Source organism: Castanea sativa, chromosome 11, assembly GCF_040712315.1.
Source record: "Castanea sativa cultivar Marrone di Chiusa Pesio chromosome 11, ASM4071231v1".
NCBI classification, from domain to species: Eukaryota; Viridiplantae; Streptophyta; class Magnoliopsida; order Fagales; family Fagaceae; genus Castanea; species Castanea sativa.
In genome coordinates, this window is record NC_134023.1 from 49163135 (window position 1) to 49181026 (window position 17892).

The 17892-nt window shown below is 33.1% G+C and overlaps 2 protein-coding genes across 3 annotated transcripts in view; one reads left to right on the top strand and one right to left on the bottom strand.

The window, feature by feature from the left end:
* Positions 1–4179: 4179 nt before the first annotated feature.
* Positions 4180–9439, bottom strand: LOC142617411 (alpha-xylosidase 1-like). The gene is made up of 3 exons (XM_075790274.1): positions 9133–9439; positions 8349–9037; positions 4180–6182 (listed from the first exon to the last, which is right to left on the bottom strand). The coding sequence occupies exons 1-3, from the start codon at positions 9357–9359 to the stop codon at positions 4294–4296; spliced, it is 2805 nt and encodes a 934-aa protein (XP_075646389.1). The 5' UTR covers positions 9360–9439; the 3' UTR covers positions 4180–4293.
* Positions 9440–12294: 2855 nt separating this feature from the next.
* The window catches only part of LOC142617771 (uncharacterized), an 83720-nt gene continuing 78122 nt past the window's right edge, over positions 12295–17892 (top strand). Inside the window, exons 1-2 of one of the 2 annotated variants that reach the window (XR_012841041.1) lie at positions 12295–12567; positions 15532–15816. Coding sequence is in view for 1 of the 2 variants with exons in the window: in XM_075790727.1 (XP_075646842.1) it covers positions 12513–12567 (55 nt within the window). In the remaining variant the exon portion in view is untranslated. Of the gene's footprint in view, positions 12568–15531; positions 15817–17892 lie in introns of those variants that run through there. The other variant, XM_075790727.1, reaches the window with a different exon arrangement.

A 17892-nucleotide genomic window follows, 5' to 3' on the forward strand; every position in this document is an offset into this window, starting at 1 on the left:
TTTAAACTAAATGAATAAACTTAACTTATTGGCTCTATATTAATTATTGACGCACACAACCACACTCATTCATATATAAAATAATACACCACGTGTCTACTTAACTAATTAAATGCTTGAACAATCACTAACTTTACAATATTTCTTCTTGTATTTTTTTGACTTTAAAACAAAAAGTTATTATAACATGACAACAATACACACACATGTAATAAACTCTCTCTATTTCTTAATTATTAAATTATATTATATTTATAATGTACACACAAATATCCACACACATCATTATTTACACAATTAACATTATAACAAAAAGTAATGCACATAATTAATATTAGACATACTCACACACATAATATAAATTTATAATAAATAATGACATTTACAATTTATAAACACTTACCCGTACTCTTAAAGTTGGAAATACTTTTAGTAAGGGTATAAAATTTAAGTTAGGATGTACAAAAATATTTTTAAGAATAGATTAAAGTATTAAATTAACAAAAAAATATTATAAATATATATAATTTGTTTTTTGAAGTCAGAAGGTTCATTTGAACCCCTAAACAAAGGATAGAGCTACCCCTGAACTCAACTTTGACAACTATTGTTCTTTTTAACTATATTAAGCGTGTTTGGGGCTTGATTATAAGTCAACTTATTACTTCATCTTTTTTTCTACTATTTGTGGGTTTCATATGATTTCTTACTTATTTTATACTTTAAACAAAAAGTTAGATAAATTTTGTTGTGTTAACATTTGCTTTTTTTCTTCATTCAATCACTCTTGGCCTATCCCACTCCCCTAATCCCTACTCAACAAATAACAAATGAAAAGCACTTCAGATTCAGTAACTAATTTTTATTTTCAAGGTTTTAGATTAAATTAGCTTGTTGTTGGACTCTTTTTTTTTCTTTTCTTTTTTTTTCTAAATGCCAAAATATTAGTAAGTGGATTATATTTAAGGTTATTTTAGTTGTGATTAAAAAAATTAGGGTCAAAATGTTCCAATTTTTACTTTAGAGGGTCAAAACAAAATAAATATTTTGAATAGCGCCGCCCATGATCCCACCTATGACCTAACTAAAATTTAGAGGATAAAAAGAAAAGAAAAGAAAAGAAAAGAGAAGAGAGGAGAGGATGTAGTAATGAGTTGAAGTTAGGCAGGCTAAGAAATATAGGAAGGTGAAAGTAGTCCCGGTTTCAAGTTTCAACAGCAGAGGCATGTGCATGGTGATGTAATGAATAGAACAAGGGATGGGGGGACAGTGGTGGGAATCGTATTCTAATTTCCTTTTTCCTAATTTCAACAAGTCATATAATGTTCTTTTTTTTTTAATATTTTATGTAATCTCAGGTGAGTCATTAAGTTTGCCAAAATATTAATATTAAACTAATGCTATTGCTATCCCTAGGACGATACTTTAATTAGGTCAGGTGAGTCATTATTCTATCTGAACGGATATGTATATTAACTAGTAAAAAATTTTAATATTTTATATCCGTTCACATAGGTTTAGAAAATTTTAATTTGTAATGGGTTTTTCTTGGATTCGATGGTATAATATTATATCTAACCAGTATAGAAAGTACACGGCGGCCGCGAATCAAGCTTGTCATTATAGTAGCACGTGTGGAGGCAAATTTTCTTTAGATTTTGCGAGGGTCACCGTTCAATATATAGTCATTACATTGACTGCCATACACTTATTCTAAAGAAAAATGACAAAATTTAGAGTTATCAATTCAAGTCCGAGGTGTAATTGGCTTGGAAAATTATTGTGTATTTTCAGAGTATCATAAATGTGTACTTTCTCCTCTCACATGAATGGTGGGTCTCAGTAATTAAATTCATGGTGAGACCTACCATTCATGTGAGAGGAGAAAGTATGCATTTATAGTATTTCGAGAGTATCTAATAATTTTCCAATTGGCTTCGTTTTCATAAGAATCCATCACTATCACTATTCTAATTAATAATATATCATTGTTATAAAAAATATTGATAAAATATTTTTTTTTTCTCTACACATTGTTATGTATTATTCTTTTCATAATTTATCAAAAAGAGAATTGGTGAAAATACCATTTTGATCATTACATTTTGGTGTCACTAACAAAGATGCTCTCTCTCTCTCTCTCTCTCTCTCTCTCTCTCTCTCTCTCTCTCTCTCTCTCTCTCTCTCTCTCTCTCTCTCTCTCGGTTGACTACTTGCCTGGTGACAAGTTCTCAAATCACAAATTTTCAAAATGCAACTTTTTCAAAGCTTTTGTTAACGGGAATTATTGAGCCTATGCTAAGAAGGAATTGAGTGGGTCCCATTGAATTGAGATGGAATAAAAACAATAAATAAATAAATACTTCTATAATCGATTAAAGTGCGATTACATCCAAAAAGTTGATAAATTATAATAAACAACTTAATCTTAACTAGATTCTCAAAAAAAAAAAAAAAAAAAAAAAATCTTAACTACTACTTCCAAGAACCCGTTAACCAAACCCTTTTTTAAACTTCACATATAGCTTTTTCAATCAATTTCATTTTCAAAAAACTAACAAATAAATGTTACCAATCCAAGGCATTAAGTTTCGGTTTGTGTCCGGCTTGTTTGATAACCTGTTTTTTTAAAACCTCTAAATCTAATCTTTTCTTACTTTCTCAAAGTACATTTATATTTTAACATACTTTTTAACAAAAATCAAACAGCTAAAAAACTGAATAAGCTGATGCTAGTCATACACAAAGTTACAAAAGTTTATTAAACTTAGTTCAGCTCATAACTTTTATACCACAGAATCACTGATAATGCAAGGCTCTGACTTTGTAGTGTTTTATGGATGGACCAGCCTAAAAAACTAATGGGGATGAACCAATTTTCTATAAAGCCTTAGCCCAATATAGTGCTATAGAGATCCAAACATATTGAATAGGCCCTCCGATGTGGACTGACTCTAATCAAATGTATCACGGCAGAAAATATGGGCAAATTGACAAAACTTTAGCAGCCCCATCCACATCATTGGATTTCCCAAGATGCTATGATGGGTATACAACAGTAACAAGATCCAATTACTCCAACGGTCGAAAAGTTCTTTGTTTATACATGCTATTAGGTCACTACATTTTAAATTGGTCTCATACATAGAGATGTTTTGGACTTATACGGAGATATTGACTTATAAAGACAAAAGTTAAAATAAGAAAAAATAAAAAGAAAGAGATAAATTATTTAATTTGATTCTCAAGTAACTAGAAAAAGATTAATTTGGTTCCCAATTTAGTCTCCCTAATAAATTGTATTTAGTTCTGTGAATAATTATTGCAGCCTTGTTCGTTGCTTGTAAGAGGCTAAAAGATAGCAAGTTGTGATGTCGCATGAAATTTTTAAGGCCAATAACTTATATTGATGTGCTAAATAAGATGTCTTAAAAAAAAACAAAAAAAACAAAAACAAAAAACAAAAACACAATAAAAACACAAGAAGAGTGAATGAGATTCTAACACAAATGAAATACATTTAATTTGCATATCTGAAGTAGTGTTGGAAAATATTTCTTAAATATTATTAGAACCAATATAATATATGTGGGTACAAATTATGACTTCTATAATTTTTATAAATATATTTTTAATTTGCCAATAATTATAGAAAGAAAATGTATTTCACGTATCACATATATGCATTTTTCTTTTCAAAATGTGTGCTTCATATACTGTGGGGCTCACATACTATGAAAATGATGAATATAACCCATATGAAGATAATTATTGTGAGAGAAGGTTGTGCGTGCATGATTTCATATAATCATATTCGCTATTTGGATCAAAAAACAATCCTCATACATTATTTTTCAATGAACACAAGTACCAATCTATCACTCCCAAAAAAAAAAAATGTACCATCAGTTAGGAATCACAGACCTGGGCTTGACCATGGACTAAATTATGACAAAAATGGGCCTCAGATAGTTGGATCTAAGAGGAAAATCAACCAACAGCTTGATTTCTGGTACAATTTATTCAAGCAAAAAAAAAAACTGTTTTTACTTCCCCAAAATGAAACATCAAATGGAAATACCATTAAAGAACAAACCAATGTGTTTAGTTTCTCCCCTTTTTTTTTGAAAAAATTATTTTTATTTTTATTTTTTGCATGTGAGAGAGAAGTGACCACCGTTTAAGAATATTAAGAAAGACATAATTTGAAAGTTTAAATTTGGGTGAATAGTAGCTACATTTTAAGATAATGAAAAAGCATAAAAAACAAGATAAAGAGAATAACAAAAAATCCTACATAATCCTCTTATCCCCAACCTTTGGTCCCCATTTCCAGGTAATGGCAAAGTTCTTTCCCACATCTAATGACAAAGCCTTAATCTCTACCATCACTATATTCACCTTATCTCCCCCATCTTCCAACACATTTTGCTTGGTTGTGCTTAACTTTATGTTCGAATCACCCGTCACCGGTTTTCCATCAACCTCAAGTGCAGATGCTTGTCCACTTCCATCCAATCCCAACACTGAAATCTTCTCAATGTGCAAACCTTGATCAAAAGCAAACTTGCCCTCCTGGACTTCTGACCACACCTTCACAGTTCCCTTAGTAACTGTTGCATAAAAATCAATATATGTGGAATAACCATTTCCAAGTTTCATTTCTGGCAACTCATCATCATCAATGAAAAGGTTCCCTTTGGCTTCCCCATCAGACACTCCTGCTGGGAAGGTCACTATGAGGTTGAAAGGTGTCTTTCTAGCTTCCTTTGAAATCATTCCACCCTGCTGCATTGGTAAAATGGTATTTTGATACAAATGCACATTAACGACATGCAAAGGCGCATCAAGGGTAACGTTGAGCCCGCTTTTTGATGTGATAGTCTGCGTAATATCAAACAAACTGTACCAAGAACCCGGGGGAAACAGAGCTGTAACCTCTGATTTCCCTTGCTCAAGAACTGGAGATACCATGAGACTGCTCCCTAGCAAGAATTGGGTGCTCAGCCCATAAACCTCAGTGTAAGTTGGGAATGAGAAGAAAAGTGGCCTGGCAATTGGGGCTCCGCTAATATGAGCCTCGTAGTTCAAGGTGTACAGGTAAGGCAGGAGCTTATACCTCATACCCAAAGCATTTCTGGCAGACTCAGCTACTGATTCCCATTGATAAAGCTCCTGTCTTGGGGAGTAGTAGTTTGCATGATCCCTTGAGAAGGGGTAGAAAGCACCAACTTCAATCCAACGATTGCAAAGCTCTTCTGTTGGTTGTGGATAAAACCCACATATATCTGAACCAACCATTGGCACCCCAAATATACCAAAATTGAGCATTGTGGAAATTGAGTACCTCAAATTCTCCCAAGTGCCTTGGTTATCTCCAGTCCAATGGGCAGCATATTGGCCTGAACCAACATAAGTGGAGCGAGATAATATAAATGGACGCTTGCCTTCGAGTCCTTGAAGGGCTTTGTGAGTTGCAATGGATTGAGAGAAACCATAGAGACTGTGAGCATCATACTCCAAAATGCCATTGTAGTGAACTGCACTAGTTGCTATGGTTTTAAACCCTACTGGTTTCTGCAAACCTGAAGCATTTATCTTGTAAGGAGGAGCATCCCATCTTGTCTTTGTAATGTTCTTGCAGTCCAAGCAACAATCCCAGCCAGGTCCTGTCCCAGTGGGACACTGCTTGCCCTTTGGGATTGTACACTTCCCAGAACAGAAATTTGAAGCTTCATTCATGTCAATCCATAAGCCATCAACAGGTACAAGCTCGTGAAAGCGGCGGATTTCATCACCCCACCATGATACAGTTTTTGGGTTTAGGAAGTCAGGGAAGTATACAGCCCCTGGCCAAACTTGAGCTAAGTAGGGTTCATCCTCGTACTTAATGAATACGTCATTGGAAATTCCCCTTTGATATACGCCATAACTGGAATTAACAGCAATTCCAGGATCAATAAGGACAATGTATTTCATACCAATGCTGTGTATTTTGTCAAGGAATGCCAAAAGCTTCGGATGAGGGTAGTTGATGGGGTTGAGAGTGAAGTCCTTGTGTCCATCCATATGATCATCGTCATTCCAAATCACATCAAGTGGAATTTGAGCCTTTTGGTAGTTCGCAACAACGTCTTCAACTACAGATAAATTATGGTAACCCCATCTGCATTGGTGGAATCCTGTAGCATCAAATATAGGCAAGAAATTAAAAAAAGAATCACACTTTCTTAATTTCTTATGATAAGCTTGAATTAAGTATACATCATTAAACCCTTTGATTAATTGAAACAGTTGGAAGAGGAACTTGCAATGCAGAGTTCTGGCAGTTTAGAGCAATTGGAGGTGTTATGATACTTTTATAACAAGAATTGCCATTGCTTGGAAGTCCAGAATTTTAGCTGGCTACTTTTAAGAGAGAATAGGTTAAGAAGCCTAAGAAAAAGGTCATATTCCACCTTACTTATTAGCAGGTAACATATCAAGATGATCAAGTAAACTACTTTACAAGAATTGTGTTGTTGCTTTTACTCTTTCAAAGTTTCTAACCCAAAGACGTAATAAGCATAAGGCGACAAGGGCTTTGTAGCTAAGTGGCAGGTCAATTCAAATCAAAGGTTTTTCATTCCTTATTGTTGGGAAGTTGGAACAGGATTCTCTTGGTTCCACTTGAAACAGAGAGAGTCCATTTCACAATCAAGGTTTTATTTTCTGGATATGATATTATACCGGTATCATGTCATTTAAAAATTTAAATTATACCGGTATCATGTCATTTAAAAATTTAAATGATGTAGTACTAGATACATTTTTAAATTTAAAATATTTAATTTATCTCATAAAATATATTCATTTCGAACGGAGAGATCTTAAGCCCCACATAAATAAATAAATAAATAAAAAGTAATTCACTTTGAGTGAACTTTTCTCGAAGTCCAATTATTTCTCACACCGACATGAAGTAGCTCTAATGCAAGGAGACAACAATTACACCATACACATTCCCCAATCCCCACAACCCAAGGCAGTCTCCACTCACACTCAAAGGACAATGAAGTGGTGTATGGAGAGTATTGGCCCCAGATAGATGAATGCTGATGGAAATGGCTGCCTAGAATGAGCATCAAATGGGGCCCTATCAGCTACTCTGTACAAAAGTGTGAAAAAAAGACCCAAGATTTTTGGCTTTGAGAAGTTTGGGCAGAATGCAGAAAAATATTTAAATGTTTAAGAAAAACTAGAGCTTCCAACTTTACATGTGGCCTTATCTTTAATATAGACCATAAAGTATGAAAGATAAAGATTAAAATTTTTTTCTTGGGATAAAACCAAGAACTTTTAGGTCTACATTCTTGCTTTTATTAAAAAAAACAAAAACCATTATGCCAAAACAGGTTAATTTTTTGTGATGTTCAATGTGAAATATTCCTAATATCCTATCAAACAATGCAGGATCTTTTGAAACTAAAAGTTGTTTATGAGAATGATTGAGTAAACAATTAGAAGAGAACAAAGCATCCTATTCCTACTGTATCATATGCGTCTAGTGACGGTGCATACAGCCAAATGACCAACACCAATCAGCACTTAGTACTCACAGGTTTGCCAATATGATATTTTATTCTGTTGCATGATTATACATGACAGTAATTTATAAATGACACAGTTTACTACAACCTAGTACTGATTCAAGAATAAATTATTCCTCCGAATTTCATATATATATTAAAAATTTGCATACAAGGCAATAGCTCTACTCACTTATTAGCAAAACAGGCTTTAGACAATGATAATTTCTCCACTTGGATCGAAGAGAATCTTTTGTTCCATTTAACAAGCTCTTTACTAGAATGTAATTTTAGCTTTTTATTATGAATATAGTTCATAGTCTCCCCATAAAATAAAAAAATAAATAGAGGAGACTTCTTTCATTTCACTATATAATGGTTGAAAAGTCAATGTTCTTTTAATAATTACATAGCCTTCTTAATGAATTATAACATTTGCAATGTTCTTATGAATCCTCATTTAATCTGTAGGAATAGTTTTTTTAATTCCGTGCTGGAACGGCCAAAAAATACCATTTTGGTAATGTAAACCAGAATGAGAAACCTCCATTTTCCACCTAAGATGAAATTCCAGGTCATTCTGACTGAAATTAAAGTAGCCTATTTTTAGTAAATTCTCGCAGAAATTAAACTATTAACTATATGGCATAAAAAAAAAAAAAAAAAAAAACCAATATGTCACATTCAGTAATAAAATATTATTATGCAGTTTCCATAAAATAATAATAAGCTTATGCAGTAAAAAGAAAGTAATGGATAAGGATGAAAAGTGAGCCATACCCAGAGACCAATAAGGCATTGGAGCCGGTCTGCCAACAAAGGAAGTGTACTGATCAATCACGCCCAAAGGTGTAGGCCCAGCAAAGAAGTAAAAATCAAAGACACCACCAATAACCTTGTACGTCAAAGAAGTCCCTCTGTAAAACACATCCATTCCATTGCTGTTTAGCAACAAAACCGAGTGTGCATAAGGCTTTCCATCCACGTTCCTAAGATCCATGTACACCGGGTGGGACCCATATAAATCAGTGTTAACATTGATAGCTGATATATCAGTGGTATACAGAGTGTACGGATCATTTGGATACAGTTTGATCCCATGTGGCTGTGTGTTCTCACCCAACCCATACAGTGACGCATCATTAGGTAACTTAGTGGAAATCTCAAGGTACTGGTCCTTAAACACCAAACTACCAAATGGGTCTGATTCATCTGAGCTTGAATTGAAAAGCGTTTGCCCATTTGATTTTCTCTTCACAGCAAACCCAAATGGGTCTGCGGTGTAACTGAAAATGAGCTCAGAGCCTGAGTACTCAGTCTCGGACACTGTTATTGGGCTCTTTCTTGACCTCCCAATCGTTTGTTTTAACGCTGGGGGTTGTTCTCTAGGCAACAGATTGTACGGTACCTCCCATCTCTGCTTCTCTGCATCAGTGATGTGGACTCTCAATCGATCATGCGTCTCATGCCTGTAGATAATAAAAAAAAGTGTAAGATTTAACATAATATAACGACAATGTAGTATGTTGTAGTGGTGGTAAAGAGTATAGGGGTATAACATTACTTGACAGAGAGCTGCAAGGTAGGGATATCAGGGCCGTAGATATTGTTTTTCTGATTGACTACGAGGTGGCCCACAAGGCCTCCATCAGGGGTCCCCTCAATGGAGATCAGACGGTAGCCATTGCCAATCTTGGTTGGTGGGGTGGAGGAGGAGTTTACTCCAGCAGTACTTAGAAGCAGGGCAAATAGAAGAGAAGAGAGAGTTAATAATGGAGTAGGAGAAACCATGGTTTATTACTGGTGTGAGTGAGAGAATGTGACTATGAGGACCGTGAAAGTTGGGTTTGATATATATAATGGCCGAGAACGAGCGATTTGTACAGCCCGTTTGGTAGAGGATTTCAAGCACGCTTTTGAGTATTTTAAACACTTACACATTTTTTTCACGCACTTTCAAAAATATCTAAAATACATTACTTAAACTACTCTATTAAATATTTTCATAATGACCACGTATAAATTATTAAAAAATTATTAACTTATTATAATTTAATTTTTCAAACAAATAAAAAAGATAAACTTTAGATATAAGCAATAATGATAATTTCTTTTTTGAACTTAAAAAGGAAAAAAAATGTGTGGGAAAATTAAATAGGCGTCTATGTGGCAATTTTTTTTATTAGTGGACATACAATGAAGCAGAAAGATATAATAAAAGATTTGGACTCTGAATAACTAAGTAATTATAAAAACTCATATACCAAATATTATATTTCAGTTTGATTTGAACTTAAATCAACATTTATATTCTTTTATTTTATATAAGAAACTATGATATTCATATTTGAGTAAATCAAATCATTAGAAAAAATATAAAAATAGAGAAAATAATAAAACTCATTAGAAACTCACTTCGGCTAGAATCTGAGGTGTTCATATATATTGGGAACAAGGTTAACTTGAATGTAACCCCTTGAAATGATCTCTCAACTTTAGAATGGAAAAATATGTAATTAAAAAAATGGTAATAGAATTAACAATAAGATTAATAATCAAATTTACAAATGAAATAAAAATAGAATTTTGTTCGAAAGAAAGGACAAAAAGGAAAGATATGCAGATATAATCTTGAAAAATTAAATGAAAACTTGGCATACCTTCACTTCCCATGCTTGATTGCTACATCCTAAAATTGTCCAGCATTTAAATCATCTGAAGTTTACGTGTTATATGGGAAAAACCAGTTACTCAAAGAAAAATGAAAATAACAAAGGCATTTCATAACCATGAATTAAGAAAAACCATTCTCATTGTAGTCCACTAAAAACTACTAATATTAACTAGCATTTGATCAAGTTGTACGAATGGTTTTTTTTTTTTTTTTAAAGAAAAAAGAGAAAAAGGTTACGGTAGTTTGTTTTTGCCTAAATTTAAATAATATATATATATATATCCATACATTGGTGAAGGAAGAGGGGGGTGGGGGTAGAGGTGGGCCATGGCCTTCTTGGGTTTTGAAGAAAAAAAAAAAAAAAACCTCCTCCTTAATTATATATAAATTTTTACCCATTGGTACCCTTTAAGAAAATAATCTAGTTTTGCCGCTCTATATATATATATATATATATATATATACACACACATATATAGACTATGTTATCCTTATCATAATTGTTTTTTGTGAACCCCAAAAGAAAATGACGTCCATTGATTCTTCTCCTATCCCTAATTAAAATAGGCATTGATTCTTCTTTTTCCTTCATATGGATCCCTTTTTTTATCCGTTTCTTCCAAATAATCACGAGTACGGTTCTGTGTGTTAAGTTTATTGGTGTATAAAGTGCTATGGTACAATTGAAGTCCTATCAACTTCAACGAGGCTTTGTCTTTGTTAGAGATATGTTAAGTTCAATAGACTAGGCCAAGACAGTCCTACTTCATATGCAAGCTAAGAATAGTACTTGTATTACAAGTCAATTAACTATAATAAATATGTGTTTAGCCTAGGATTTAACCTCCTTTAAAAACCCTAGGATTGGGCTTGCAAGTGAAGAATACTACTTTACAATCAACCCTATGTTCGGTTTATACAAATGCAGATGCTAAAGGTCTAGAGTTAGCCCTAGACGAGCTTTATACTAAACTGGGCCACTTGAGCCAATACGTGTATATAACACCACTAATGCATGAGAGTTGGTAGGAAGAAAATGACAACTTTATTGTAAATTAATCTCTTTCTGATACATAATACAAGCTAAGCTGAGCAAGAATGTTGTGTTCTTGCTCAAATCGTGGTTTTGTATCCCTTCTCTAGGGTTTTCAACATACATCTTGTGTTGTTTTGATAGTTAGCTTCTTCTTCTTCTCTAAATGTGCGTCTTTTTCATCACATTCTTTATTTTCTTGAGTGTCATGTCAAAGCTTGCATTTTATTAAACTTTTTCATGTAAATGTACTGTTAGATAACTTATTTCACTCTCATAAATAATCTCAAATCTAACTTGCATGTACAATATGCAACAACCGCAATTATGGATGGCAATTTAAACCTGCATTTGTGGGTATCTGTCCCACCTGCCCTAAGCTTTTACTCGCCTCGTCTAACAAATAGGGTGAGGATGGGGGTTAAGATTTTCCCCCGCCCTTGTCCCGCACCTATCCCATTTATATTTAAATAATTAAAAAACATTGTTATAAGTTTTTTTTTATAAGATATACATATGTGTTTTTAGACTTCTAACTTTAAATTTATGATATTTTATTATATTGTATTATTGAATTTATACTTTTATGTTTAAATATTTACGTTTTGTATATTTTTTAATTGTTGTATTGTTATTTTTGAATTGTTTTTGTACTTCTTATTATTTGAATTGTCGTATTGTTATGCTTTGAGAAAGTTTTTGTAATGTTAGAACTTGTTTTTTTTTTTATTATAAATATTTTGTGAATTTTAATTTAATGCATTCAAAATAAAATTTTAATAAATTATTATATAAAAAATTTGGCTGTAGCAGGATGGGTACCCATGGGCACCCACGGCACTTGCTAGAGTAAGGCAGGGCAAAACATTCGCCTTCAAGATGAAGTGGGGTGGGAAATAGGAAACCGCCCCATACCTGCCTTGTTGCTATTCCTAACCACAATAAAATTATTTCTAAAATAGCCTTATGGAAAGAAAAATACGTTCCTTCAAGTCTCCTCTTTCTCTCCAAACAAAATAGGCATCAATCATTCTTGTCTCTTGCATCCCTGTTCCTTAATTGTTCTTTGCTTTCAACAAATCGCAAATTCGCATGTACGGGTTCATGATGCTTAAAGTGCTATAGAACTGTCGTGGAGCACAGTGACCATTGATTTCTCCCGACAAATAATGCAAATTCTCCTTTTTTATTTTTTCCTATCAAAGAAGAAGGATTTCAAGAAACTAATTCCTAAGACATGTCTGACAATAGCAGCAACTCCACCAATGCTCCTATCATCAACAAGGAACTCGGTATGTTTTACTGTTTTCTCATCCTGTTGTTTTCTTTTTGATTTATTTCATTTTCAATAATTTTAAAACTACATCATTATTGTCATTTTTTATTGCCCACTTTGGAAATCTTTGATGGCATATGCTTAAAATGTATGAAGAGGATTTTCAAAAAAGGAAAAAAAAAAAAAAAAACAAAAGCAAAAACAAAAGAAGATATCAAGGGAACTTCAAATTTCCGAAATATATTGAGATCTTGACCCACAAGGAAAAGAAAGAAAAAAGCGAGCTATATTAAAAAAAAAAAATGTTATTTTTATACTTAAATATTTTAATATCCATAGTTGTTTTAATTTCTCAACTACTCTTTCAAAAGATTTAAGTATTAAAATAACGGTGATTTCTTGAATACGTTGTGCTAAAATGGGCATAAAGAATGGAAGAGTATCATCATATTATTATGATGGAAATTAAAGGGTTTTATTTTTTCTGTATTTGTTTTTGTCTCTCTTCCAATGCATGTTACAGATTATTATTTACTACTATTTGGGAAATTAATGGAAGGCTTGTCACAACCATACAAGAACATAAACATTTAACAAAATTATAAATTATATCTTTTCAGTTTGTTGAGTTCTAATTTTTGTCTCATAAGTTTATTATTATTTTTTGTCCCTAAAGTTCACAATTGTTACTAACGGTGATCTTTCTGTCGAGCTCTATTTTGCCATTAAAAGAGGTAGTTTTGACTTCTTTTTTCCCAATTTTTATTCTAAGAAATTTATTTACCTTTTTTTAATTTAAAAAGAGTAAAAATATTATTTTGGCCTGTAAATCTTAAAGCTACTGTTAATTTAATCATTACATTTTAATAGCAATTAATTTAATTTCTCTTATTGGTAAATGATCTACACAATTAACAAACTTCACACCTACAAGTCTTATAAAATATGATAAATTTTTTTAATTAACATAAAAAATTGCCGCGTCAATATAAAAAAACAAAAACAGAATTAATTCCTCAATTCTTTTTAATAAAAAGCCTTGAGAGTTAATTTAATTAACTTAATTCTTTTTTTTTCTTTTTTTAAGATCACTTTCTTGGCAAATGGCAATCAATCTCTAATTCATTTTTCTAACGTTTATCCTAAAAAAAAAAAATCTGTAATTCATTTTTTTTCCTTTTCTTTCTTCCACTTTCTGGGTAACCAAACACAACATCCTCCTTGAAAACTCCACAAACAACCCAGAAAATCACGTCCAGATCTGTGAATTGAAATTCAAAACAAAACCCATCACTAATAGTAGCCACAACCCATCTCTAACCCAAAATGAAACCCATTCACTTTTGCCTTCACCAATCCTAACAGTAGCAGTGGCAATGGACTCCAACCCAATGGTACATCTCCGACGACCTGAAGAAACTCCTCAATGGCGACAACTTCTGCAGTCCTTGTTGGGTGGTTGAGTCAAGCGACCGCTGATCGATCGGCGCGACTGAGGTTTGGTCTCGCCGATGGTTAGATTGCGGCGTTCAAGCTCTCCCCATCGTTTGGTTTCCGAGAAATCGTGAGAAAATGGAAAAAAAAAAGATTGGCCCCAACTAACCCAAATCGCTGGTCACGATGGGAATTGCTGTTTAATTTTTTTTTTTTGGCCACTTCTAATCTGGATATTTACTTAATTTGTGGTCATTGTGATTTAGCTTTAGGGAGCTGTTTCTGGGTTATACTCCTTTCAGTTTGGCTTTCTGTACTACCAAGAGAGAGAGGACTTTGGGTTTGAATAAAAATTAAATTCAGCAATTTCAATTGAAAAACAAACCCACCGAACAATGTTTGTATTGATTTTTTTTTAAATGTTTGTATTGTGTTTGGTTGCCAAGAAAAGAAAAGAAAAGAAGTTGTGATTCTTATTATTTTTTCCTTTAAAAAAATTATAATTTCATATAAATGCTGATGTGGAAATTTTTTTATGTTGATTAAATTTGTTTAATGTTATTTTATAAGCACCATCGCGAACTCTTGGTGCGGTAATCACTGCATAAGTATAAATGCTTATAGGGTATGGAGGGAAGAGTCGGGTTCAAGTCTTTAAGAGGGAGTTTCGCATACATATACACTTAGATCACGTATACTCAACCTAACTCATTGATAAGAGGTCCACAACTAATTTTACACCCATGTTTACAGTTATCCTAAATAGCAAATTGTAATTGGATACCTGTCACTTTCACATAAACCAATTTTTATTTTTATTTTAACTACTAACACTTATTCACCTCAGATAATTGTAAAAATAAGTGTAAAACTGGTTGTGATTGTAAAATTTTTCCTCTTCTTTTCATTCATTAGCCCCAGAGACCAAGAACTACAAAAATATAGTCATGTACTTGCACTCATATGTGGATGAAAGCTTGATATCTTGGAGGCACAATCCCAATTCCTATCTTTTCTAAAGTACTTTGAATTCTTTTCTAATCATGTTAGAAAATGGTTGGAACCTCTTTCCTCCCTTTTATAGAGAATAAATATAGCTCAATTTAATTTAGGACTCTCACTTCAATGACAACAGCCTTAGATGATCCAGATAACACGAGAGTTGACTCCATTAGTTTGGGAATTGTGGGATTTTTTTTTAACTCTTTATTTCCCAAATATTATAGCTCTTAGTCTTTCTTTTTGATAAACTACTCCAGCTCTAAGCTTTTTGTAACATATTTAACATAAAAGTTATCAAAATAATAAACTATGTTCAAATAAACTACCGTAAACTGAAGCTTTATTTTGTAATTTTTTGGTGGAAGAGTTATATGGCATTTACTAATGAAGTTACAGCCATGTCCGAGGTAGTTTAGGCTTTATGCATTTTTTTCTCTGAGGTATCCATGGGATGTTTGGTGAATTATCTTTCATTGATCTTTCTGTTGTCCCCTGTATATTGAATTTCACGCTTTGCTATCTTTATCTTCTTACACTATTGCAGAGAAGGGGGACGATTCCAACGTTTTGAATCCAATTTCCACGTCCTCAAGTGTGTTATCCTCTAAGCATTTACAACAAATTCCTCCCGAAACAAATGAATCCTCAAGCAAGGGAAAACAATCATCGTTGACTGAACGAGAAATTCAAATTGAAGTTTGGAGTACCGAGTCCAAAGAACAGCAAGAGAAATCAGTACAAACTGAATTGACAGAAAACTTGGGAGGCTTTTTATAAGCTCTTAGAGAATATATCTAAATCTCTAGATGAACTGGAAACACTAATCAACTCTACCGCTTCCTCTTCTATTGCCACAACAGAGTCCCTTGCAGATATTAAAGCTTTCTTCAATAAATCGGTTGATAATGTTCTTTTGAATGATGCCTGGTTATTCAAGTTCAGAAAAGCTGCTGCACTCTTGTTTGACAAAACCAGTATCCTTGGAAAGAACAAGGGTGACCTTTTAAAGAACTTCAATGTTGATCTCGATAGGGAAGTTAATCGTTTTAGGACTGCGGTTGAAAAAGAGAAAAAGAGAGCTGAACTTCTTAAAAACCGAAGCAAATATGTTGAAGCTCTAAACACTTACAAGACTGCACTTCAACCCTGTCGAGATGAGATGCAAATGATGGCTTCCAAACACGAAGAAATGAAGAAAAATCTTCGAGAGTATGAAATGATTATGATTCAGAAGATGCACCCTTTCCAACGAGTGTATTCTCAACAGAGTAGCATCGATACAGAGATTAGTAGTTTACGAGTGAATGAACAGCTTTTACAACAAGAAGACCAAGAAATTGACAGCCTTCGTAGAGAACCTTCAATTTCTTGGAGTGGTCTCATTGCTGCATTTTATAACTAACTTTTCAAAGCTTTGATTTCAGCTTATCACTGTTATAACTATTTTCTAAATTACTATTGAAAAACATGTACTACTATTAGTCTTAATATATTAATTAGTTTGTGTAATAAATTTTATTATCAAGGATCTCGTGTTGTGGATCCATTTTATTCATACTTGGCTTGTAATGTTTAAAATATTTTCCATTTATCGATTCAAGATGTTAATTCCTATCGATATGCATCAACTTGTATGCATTTCCATCAGTTACTTAACAAATCAAGTATGGTCCTTCCATATTAGGAAATCATTTTTCAAAATAAGGGAAGGATAACTTTCCATACCATGTCCCCAAATGGGCCAAATCACCCTTCTCATTAATAAATAAGGAATTATAAAAAAAAAACAATTAGAAAAGTTTTTATTAATAATTTTTACTAGAGATATTATATAGGAGGACAAATATGAGAAATTATGCATTTTATATAATAATAATCATTCATTTTGTTAGAATCGAGTTCTAAAATTATGTAATAATAACTCATTTAGTTATTACTTCTTATATATATATATATGCGTGTGTGTCTATAAATTCATGACAAAAGCCGTGCCTTCTTTCACTAATTGTATACTTAATAGGCACTACAAAAAACACGCGCTATAGCCGCGTTTATAAAAAAACGCGGCTATACCTGACCTATAGCCGCATTTCTAGGAAACGCGGCTATAGACCAAAACTATAGCCGCGTTTGTAAATGACTTGAGCTGCGTTTTATATCAGGCCTATAGCCGCGTTTTCAAAAAACGCGGCTATAGGTCCAACCAAATAATATTTTTTAACAGGCTAGCATGTACAGTCGACCAAAATACTTTTTTTATAAAAGCGGGGCTGTAGCCGCGTTTTAAAAAACGCGGCCATAGGTTAGGTCTAAGCCGCATTTTTTAAAATGCGGCCCTAGGTTATATCTAAAGCCACGTTTTTAGGTGTCTTGAGCTGCGTTTTTGAGTCTGGCCTGTAGCTGCGTTTTTGAAAACGCGGCTATAGGTCCAGCCAAATCATTTTTTTTTTTTTAAAAGATGGCCTGTGCATTTTTTTTTTTTTTAAATTCCTCTATAGAGGACCTATAGCCGCGTTTTTGAAAACGCGGCTATGGGTCTAGCCAAATAATATATATATTTTAAAAAGATGGCCTATGCATCCGAATAATTTATTTTTTTATATGAGGGATGGTCTATAGCCGCGTTTTCTAAAACGCGGCTATAGGTCTAGCCAAATAATATATATATTTTAATAAGATGGTCTGTGCATCCGAATAATTTATTTTTTTATATAAGGGAGAGCCTATAGCCGCGTTTTAAAAAACGCGGCTATAGGTAACACCAATAAAAAAAAAAAAAAAAGAACCCCACTTTCCCACCTACCCCTACTCTTATCTTTTCTTTCTTTGGTCCTTCTTCTGTACGCTTTCTTTCCTGGGTTTCTTTGCTCAAGAGTTCATGGGTTTCTCTCTTAATTTCTTCTCT